We start from the raw sequence: 8,863 nt of genomic DNA, 5'->3' as shown, positions 1-8,863 counted from the left end.
AGTTGAGGATTTGTTTTCCTATAATCTATGATTTTAAAAAAATCAGTCAATTCAGAGTATTACTTTTAAATGCTGGAAGTTTAGACAATAATTATACTAAAAACTAGATATGAGTCTTTGACACAAACTTTGAGAGCAGAAATAAATGATTTCTGCCAATAGGATTAATGGTAATTCGGCATACTTGGAGCAGGCTTTCCCCCTGGATAATCTCATTTAGACACATGTTCCTTTTCAAACTTCATTACACATAAATATTTCAAGGCCTCTTAAGCTTTTTGTTGTTGTTGTTATCCTTTCTTTCTTACCCAAGATTTTTTACTTTGGTATCCATGCTGTGCCTTCTATCAACTTTATTTCCCGGTAACTTGAAATTTTCTGATTCACTTAGCAAAACCTCCAACATTGTAATACCAACAAGCTGAAGAATGTCATACAAAACAAAATGCCAAAACTCACACAGAGTAGGCAGGAAGACAAGCTGATATCACCATCTCTCCAAAGGGCCTTTTCTTTTCTTTTTTTTTTTTTACAATTTTGAAATGCTTTATTTTTGTGTGTGTAATGGTTATTAACAAGTCTAATAAAGTTAGGATTCCAATGAAAAGAGGTGTTTTCATGAAAGCCTTCAGGGATCAGTTGTATGTCATATAGAGGGGAGTAGCACTGAATTTGGCATAAGACTTAATGACCTTATTTACAGCCTCCAAGAAATCCTTTTCAGTAGCAATTTTTCACTGTACTCTGATGGCAAACATACCAGATTCTGTGCAGACGCTTCTAATCTCAGCACCCGTGCTCTTTGGACACAGTCGTGCTAACAACCCAAATCTGATATCTCTTTCAACACTCACTGAATGAGCGTGAATCTTAAAAATGTGAGTCCGGGGGGCGCCTGGGTGGCTCAGTTGGTTAAGCGACTGCCTTCGGCTCAGGTCATGATCCTGGAGTCCCGGGATCGAGTCCTGCATCGGGCTCCCTGCTCTGCAGGGAGTCTGCTTCTCCCTCTGACTCTCCCCCCTCTCATGTGCTCTCTCTCTCTCTCAAATAAATAAATAAAATCTTAAAAAAAAAAAAAAAAGGGTGAGTCCGACCCTCTAGATCAGGTAAGCTAAATTCAATCTTTCTGTCCAATCTCCCTGGCCTCATCAGTGCTGGATCCAAAGTATCAGGTCGGTTAGTGGCCATCAGCACTTTAATGTTACCTCGAGGATCAAAATCGTCCAGCTGATTGATCAGTCCCAGCATCGTTCTCTGCATTTCATTGTCTCCTCCAGCACCATCATCAAAACGAGCCCCTCCAATAGCACCAATTTCATCAAAGAAGATAAGGCAGGCTTTTTTGTTCTGGCCATTTCAAAGAGCTCACGAACCATTCGAGCCCCCTCACCGACATACTTCTGTACAAGGTCAGATCCAGTAAGTCGAATGAAGCAAGCGTCAGTCCTGTTGGCAACTGCCTGGGCACAGAGGGTCTTGCCTGTACCCGGCGGACCAAAGAGCAGCACACCCTTGAGAGGATCAATGCCAAGGTTAAGTTGCTCAATCTGTTCCTTACAGCCACCCACATCACTGTATGTGACATCAGGTTTTTTTTCCACCTGCATCATGGTAACTGTTGGGTCAATCTTGGGAGGCAGCGGAATGTGAATCTGATATTTATTTCTGTCCACCCCAACTCTCATCCCTTCTTCAGTGTCAGTAGGTGCTACCTGATCACTGAGGTCCACCACAAACTTGGCAAACTGCTTCACATTGATAATGTACTTTGGGTCCTCTGAATCAGCATTGATTATCTTCGTACACCTCACAACCTGCAAAGGCTGTTCACTCTGCAGTGTTTGCTTATCTGCAGCCAAATCCCAGAGTGCTGGTGGGGCCAGGCCAGTATCAGATTCTTTAATACCAGTGAGCTCATTAATTTGCTTGAGAAGTTGCTGAATGTCATCTTCAACCTGCTTTATCTGCCTAGAGTAAGTGCTTTGACCATAAGTTTCCAGCAAGGCAATATCCCCCTCATCCAGAGCTCGGATGGGCTTGTCGTCCTTCTCATCTTCCTTGGTTTTCCACTGACTGGCACTGAGGTAATCCGGCATTTTAGGTGCTCCGAGTGCCTCAATTCCTTACTGATTACACAGCACCTCTGTCGCTTCCAAAGGGCCTTTTCTACCACAAAGGTCCCCATTGTCTCCTAAAGATCTAAAACTAACCATGGATTCCGAGCCTCAAATGTTTCTCTTTTAAATATAGCCAAATTCACTTAGAATTTTCTCCTGTGCCATTTAGCAAACATTAGTCAAGGCTCTAGATGACAGAGATTAGCATTAAAGATGGGAAAACAAATAAGTTCCAGTCCCAACCCGCCAGCAACTTAGAGACCAATAGGGAAGTCAAACATGTACACACATAATTATAATAAATTGTTATTTGGGCAGTAACAGAAATGTGTACACGGTAGAGGGCATGCAAATAAGGTGATTAATTCTGGAAGCAGAGGGAAGGTGCTTGCCTAGGACTGATGATGTGTGAATAGGTTTTAAAAGATGAGTAGAAATGTGTTCGGTGCTCAGTGCAGAAAAGCCCTGCCGGCAGCAAGCAGGAAACTGGGAAGCAGTCTGATGTGTCAGGGGAAATGCCAAGTAGTGATGCGCTGATGAAAAATAAACATGGCAGCTGGAGGTTGCAATGGCAGGCGTGAGAATAGGGGGTTAACTCCCCACAAGGTCTAGTATCCTACTTTCTCCTCACTGACCTTTGAAGTTGTGTTTCAGAGCCAGGAGAATTGTACAGAACCTGGGGAAATTCAGATGTGATATTTATAGGTAGCTGACAGGCTGTAAATTAATATACAAACATTCCTTGCAGCTTTGTCTACAGTTGTAAAGGGTAAACTAGATATTCATAATTTGGGGTCTGATTAAATAAAACATGATAGCTTCACATGATCCAGTAGCATGAGTTGTTTTTTTTTTTTTTAAATAAGGCCCTGCTACGTGTATTAAAATGGATCTCATTCCAGTATAAAATACTCAGTGGAAAAACAAAAGACAAGAGGCTGATCAGGTATACACTGCCTTTTATGTGGTATTTGAAAATATATACATATTACCAGACTACGATCTTTTAAGCATGTAATGGTATCAGTTTTTAAAAAAAACAGCCCAGGAATTCATTTTCTTCCCCCATTCCCTTTCTTTCATCTGTGGAAATGAACAAGATAATACTAATCAGGACAGTGAGAGGAGAAGAGATAAAGCAGTTAAGAATTCATACTTAGAGGCACTGGGGTGGCTCAGGTGGTTAAGGTCTGACTCTTGGTTTAGGGTCAGGTCATGACCTCAGGGTCCTGGAATAGAGCCCTGCATTGGGCTCCATGCTCAGCAGGGAGTCTGCCTGAGGAGTCTCCCTCTCCCTCTACCCCCATTTGCACTCTCTCTTTCTCTCTCACACTCTCTCAAATAAATAATATTTGAGAGAGAGAGAGAGGGAGATAGCAAAAGAGAGCACAAGCAGGAGGGAGAGGGAGAAGCAGGCTCCCCGCTGAGCAGGGAACCCGATGTGGGGTTCGATCCCGGGACCCTGGGATCATGACCTGAGCCAAAGGCAGATGCTCAACCGACTGAGCCACCCAGGCATCTCATAAATAAATAAATCTTAAAAAAAAAATTCACACTCAATTGTAGATTGTCTCACAGAATTAAATATGTTCAACAAAAATACTACATATAACACTTCAGTTAGAGTTTGCACCAGCACACTGTACTTTTGATCAACAAATAAAATCTTATCTTTACTGCCTGGGTATACATACGTTTGTGGTGATGTTGGTGTAAGGGGGAAGAGGCATGGGGAATGTCAAGCTGGAAGACTATATGTCTCCTGAAACATGGAGACCCAGTCCTCCAAATATAAGAATCTAACATTAGGGAAGCAAGTCATTCTATTTAACAAAAGCCTGATGCTAATGGAGGACAAAATGAATAGTGTGGACATTTTTATAGATGCAGCAAGATGCTGTAGTCCTGTAGATGTCGACTGTGTTACAATTATTTCTGTCTTGGCTCATGTCATTTTGAATTTTGTGCTAGCAAAACATCCTAAAATTTGATATCTGTCATGTACCAAAAAGCTTGAGTCCACTGCGTAAAATCATCATCCTCGCTTTCCACACTAACACTTTTAGACATTTGACCTATCTTAAATTAATCATGAATATATTTGTACATATCCATGGAACTAAGCTGAATTTAAAGGAGGGAAAATGTGTGTTATGGGTGCAAGGACAGGACCTGACCACATAATACCCAGAAGTAATTTGCAAGTGCACCAAATTCAATGTCCAGAGCTCTGTAATCTGCTCTGAAGGAACCAAGAAAAGAAATATACTGTGCCCATCTCACAACTCTCCATTTCATAAAACAGTTGTAAATGCTACGAAGAGTTATGGGCCAACACAACGTGGTCGGTTCCCCGTCTGTGCTTTGAGGTTGGAGAGCCAGGCTTTGTAGATGTGGAGAGGCGGGGCGGTGACTGAGGACACTGCCCCTGTCTTGGCCTGACAGGGCTCTTCCCAGGCTGTCAGGACGCCAGCTGGATCTGTCTGATCTTCAGCAGCAAGCTGTGGATGAAGTTCCTCCTGCGGTAGAAATCCTAGGTGCTAATGACCTCCCTCTCTTTGATTAGTTTCTTTCATTTCCAGGTTTCAGGAAACCTAGGGAATTTTTCCTGCTGTGACTCCTTTAAATACCAGTTCTTGCCCTAGTGGACTTCAGCATCCAGAAGGAGCCTAAGACACCACTCATTTGTCTCTTTATACCGCCCTTCATCTAATGGATTCCTCATTATAGACCTAAGTTTACTCTCTGAACCAATTTCTGTTCATGTCCTTGGCTTGAAGGTTCAATTGGCTGCCTCCCAGAGGTCCAGTTCTTATCTCTTCTGAGGTTAGGTGTGACCTAAACTAGGAAAGGTCAGGGCCTTTGTCTGCATGTCCCTAAGGCCGTACACACTTGAGTTTTCCCATGTAGACAATCCTTTTTCACTTGTTCAGCACTGTAGGCCATACAAGGACATGAAAGACCATTATACCTTGAGCTTCTAGTTTGCTGTTTAAGTTTTAAACTTATTTGACCATCCTCATATCTCAGTCCAGGCTGTTCATAAAGACAAATTTCAAACATGAAAAGGGGCTTTAGCTGACTGCCCCTGATTGAGTGCCCCAGAAAGCAGTCTCTAAGACAAAGATGAGCATGTGGGATGTTTATTACAGAATGCTTTTGGAATCAGCACCTATGGAATGGGAAGGAAGGAACAGGATTGGACAAAGGGAGAAGCTGGGCTGTGATACAGTCCCAATGAAAGGCTCACTCAACTCAACCCAGTGGGCGCTCTGGAACTGTGAGGGCCCCTGAGCGTGGTTCTCAGTTGGGGTGAGTGGATGGAGACTTTATACTCCTGCCTTGGTCAGTCATTGAAAGAGAGCTGCCCAACCCCAAAGAGGACCGACAGCTGAGGGACATTCTGAGCAGCGCTATTGGCAGCTGGGAGAATAAGACCTTTATCAGCAAAGGGAGGTCTGAGCAGCAGCATGGCGTCTAAAACAGGGACCACACAGGACCCTTCCATTTCTCTTGACTCCCCATTGAGTTCATTCATTTCCGAACTCTGTTGCTTTCTCTCTTCTGGTTACAGACGTCCGTCTCTACCCCTGCCTCCCTCATGTCTGGCAACTCTCCACTGACCCCCAGCCCACATACGCCCTGCCTTTGACTTCTTGGACCTTGGCTCCCATCCCAGCTTTGACATCCTGGGGTCCTTTTCCTTTCTTGGGACCACAAAACACCCTCCTGCCAAAAGGGAAATTAGGTTTTGGATTCTGTGGCTCACCTAAGTCAAATTGTGGAAGGTAATAACATACCTCCTCCACTGAGAAAACAATTCCTTCAGTCACTGAAAATAGGCGACTTCTTTCACTACATTTGGGGCTTAGAGTGAAGAAGGCAGGCAAAGGTCACGTATAGATTTTTAAAGTTCTTGGTACATAGCTCACACCAAGAGACCTACAATTTGGAGATTCTGAATATCAAATATTCCAAGAGTGAAATATAATTTAGGGACAGTCCTGAAAATCTGAACTATAAGTTATCAAGGGATGATTAACCAAGGTGAGAGAATTCACTGCAAGCCCAGGCAAAGAAAGCCTCCAGAAATGTATCTTTTCTTCTGAAAGGTCACCGGCTACTCTCTGTTACTATTTCTCCTCAAATTTACTAAGATAGGTTCAGTGTTTCAGCAAGTACAATCTTCTAGAAAAATGATGTGGCCACAGCTATCACAAACCCCATGAACTGGTTGGAACGGATCTAAAACATGGCTCTGTTGGGTTCAACAGTGCATCACTCTGGAAGTCAGAGATGAACTACTGTTATTAAGACTTAACTGTAAAGCTAGGAGAGAAAGCTACTCTATTAGAATGTAGTAGACATGAGGCATTTTGTGTAATACCAAACGCTTTACAGGCAACAATAGCATTGTACTATCAAAGCAAGTCCAAACACTCGTGATCATGCTGATAATTTTAAATCATCGCCCCAAATCACTATTTTTTGTTATGTTTTTAACAGAGGAAAAAAAAACCAGAATATTTTATTTTTCTAAATCCCTATTTGGAGACATTAAAATAAAAGAAAATTTAAAACAAGAGGCAACTCTTAAAGGACAACTGGAAAACTGAATTTTGGGTGGAGGCTAGGGAAAAAAAGTATTCTGGAGTGTAAGCTGAAATGTGTGCCAGTTGCTAGGTAGACAAAGGTCTAGGGGTCCCAAAAGGAGATTCACTCCAAAGCCAGAAAGGGTGTGGAACCTAATCCTACTGCAGGTAAGATGAACGGGAGCTCACATATGACTACCTGGCCTTTGGGCTCAATTCAGAAATGCTCGCTTGCTGTAACACAGGAGTGTCCAGATAGCCCCCGAGTTGACCAGGCACTGACAAAGGGATGGGAAACATGGATGGTCACGCACTTACTGGACAGGAATAACAGCCACATCTGGATCATGAAGCGGGCTTCTCAAACTAATTGAAATTTTGGTGGGAAAGGGTGTGATCAGGGATGAGAAGTATCCCCCCCACCTACAAACCCCAGTCTTCGTGCTCAAACTTACTCTAAGCTCAGATGCTTTTCCAAGGTTTCTTGGGTCTTTTCTCTACCTCAGGGAAGCCCCCCTTCCCACCTCAAGCAAGAAGAATGGCCTCAAGCAAGGAGAATAAGAAATTAGGGGTACTGTCATTCTATAAAGGTACTATTTGAATTGCTTTCATCTGCACTGATTTCCCAGTGCTAACAAATCCTTCTGCAGAGGGCATATCTACACTGGCAACTATAGGCTCTCAAGCTGGAAAAAGCATTGTTCTGCCTATTCAGAGGACTACTTTCTACAAGCCCTTTGAACCAATGCCCTGATTGCAATCCCCACTGCCACGATCACAGTGCAGGCTGCCACCAGCTTTCACTGGAATTAATGCTCAGCCTCCATTCCTGGTGAAAATTCTTTATGGTTTTCCCAATGCCTTCGAGATGAAATCCAAACTCACTTATAGGATGTGAGAAGCTTTCCCTTGAGTCTGTGCTGTAACTGTGCACTTATGTGTTGATTTTGCCATTTACTTGTGAATTTCCTGGGGAAACCACCCATGCCTTGATTCCTTTTCATCTCAATGCCCTATCTCCTGAAACACTGAGTAGCAGCCTGGATTAATGCCCACAGAACAACTGGCAATCAGGCCAAGTTTCTGTGAATCCGTGGGCAAAAGGTGCTGAACGTTAGGATATAACATGATCCATTTTAGCCTCCAGAGAGTGAGCAAGTTACTTAACCTCACTGTAAGATGGCATGGCATTTACCTACCTTATAGGGTTCTTGTGAGGACTGAATGGGATCATGTGTGTGGAGGGCCTAGGTCACTGCCAACCCATGGTCTTTATTCAGTCCATTTGTTTCCTTCTCTTGGCTTCAGTTTATAATCTGTAAAATTAAAAAATTAAACTAGGTAATTTCTAACGTCCCTTCTGTCTCATAATGGGAGATTTTAGCACACCATTCTCAGTCACTGATAGGGAAAAAATGAAAATCAATAAAGATAGAGAAGAGTTGGATAACATAACAAAGTACATATAAATTCCATGAGGTGTCTGTGACCTAAGCGCTATCTGTAGAATACTGCACCCAACACCTGCAGGGTACACATTCCAAGAGCATGTAGAAAATCACCAAAACTGACCCTGTGTTGGGCTACAAATAGTATTATATAAAGCAACAGAAAATGAATGGAATATGGCCACATGAAGCAATATGGATGAGTCCTTTAAACACTAAGCTGATGAAAAAAGCCAGATATTTATATAAAGTTAACAAAACAGGCAAAATTTGTTTATGGCATTAGAGGTCTGGATAATGGTTATCTGGGAAAAGAGGGCATGGGGAAGGTGTCTGGGGTTCTATTTCTTGATCCGGATAGTGGTTAAATGGGTATGTTCACGCTGCATTAATTCATCAGGGCGTGCACTGATGATGCGTCAATAAAAGTATATCAATAACACACACACACACACAAAGTATGGCTAACATGCCCAGCTAGATAGTGGTGAAGCTGGGATTAGAATCAGGTGTGCAGGACCTCGGCATCCTCAGGGTGTTTACATGGCCTTTGAGTCTTGGTGGGCAGTGACTTCTGATGTCTGTACCTCAGCCCTGTACCTATTCTGAAAGCTCTTCTCAGCTTCTCAGGCTCTGCTCCCCTTCTCTAGAAGGCACCTTCCTCAAGGGGGAAAGAAGGCATCAATTTGGGGCTCATGTCCCTATG

General features: G+C 43.0%; 1 protein-coding gene across 1 annotated transcript; it reads right to left on the bottom strand.

Annotated features, from left to right (window-relative positions):
* Window positions 1-618: 618 nt before the first annotated feature.
* Window positions 619-2,111, bottom strand: LOC123834690 (26S proteasome regulatory subunit 7-like). The gene is given in 3 exon segments (XM_045863731.3): window positions 619-895; window positions 1,095-1,337; window positions 1,340-2,111. Coding segments are annotated over 3 exon segments (1,260 nt in total). The 5' UTR covers window positions 2,097-2,111; the 3' UTR covers window positions 619-635.
* Between the last annotated feature and the right edge of the window lie 6,752 nt (window positions 2,112-8,863).

The sequence above is a fragment of the Mirounga angustirostris genome, unplaced genomic scaffold, assembly GCF_029215605.1.
Source record: "Mirounga angustirostris isolate CCGP_5_RB_7025 unplaced genomic scaffold, mMirAng1.0.hap1 SCAF_1, whole genome shotgun sequence".
In the NCBI taxonomy this organism is placed as follows: domain Eukaryota; kingdom Metazoa; phylum Chordata; class Mammalia; order Carnivora; family Phocidae; genus Mirounga; species Mirounga angustirostris.
Note: the sequence above shows the minus strand (reverse complement) of the source record. Positions and strands in the feature narration are given on the sequence as shown.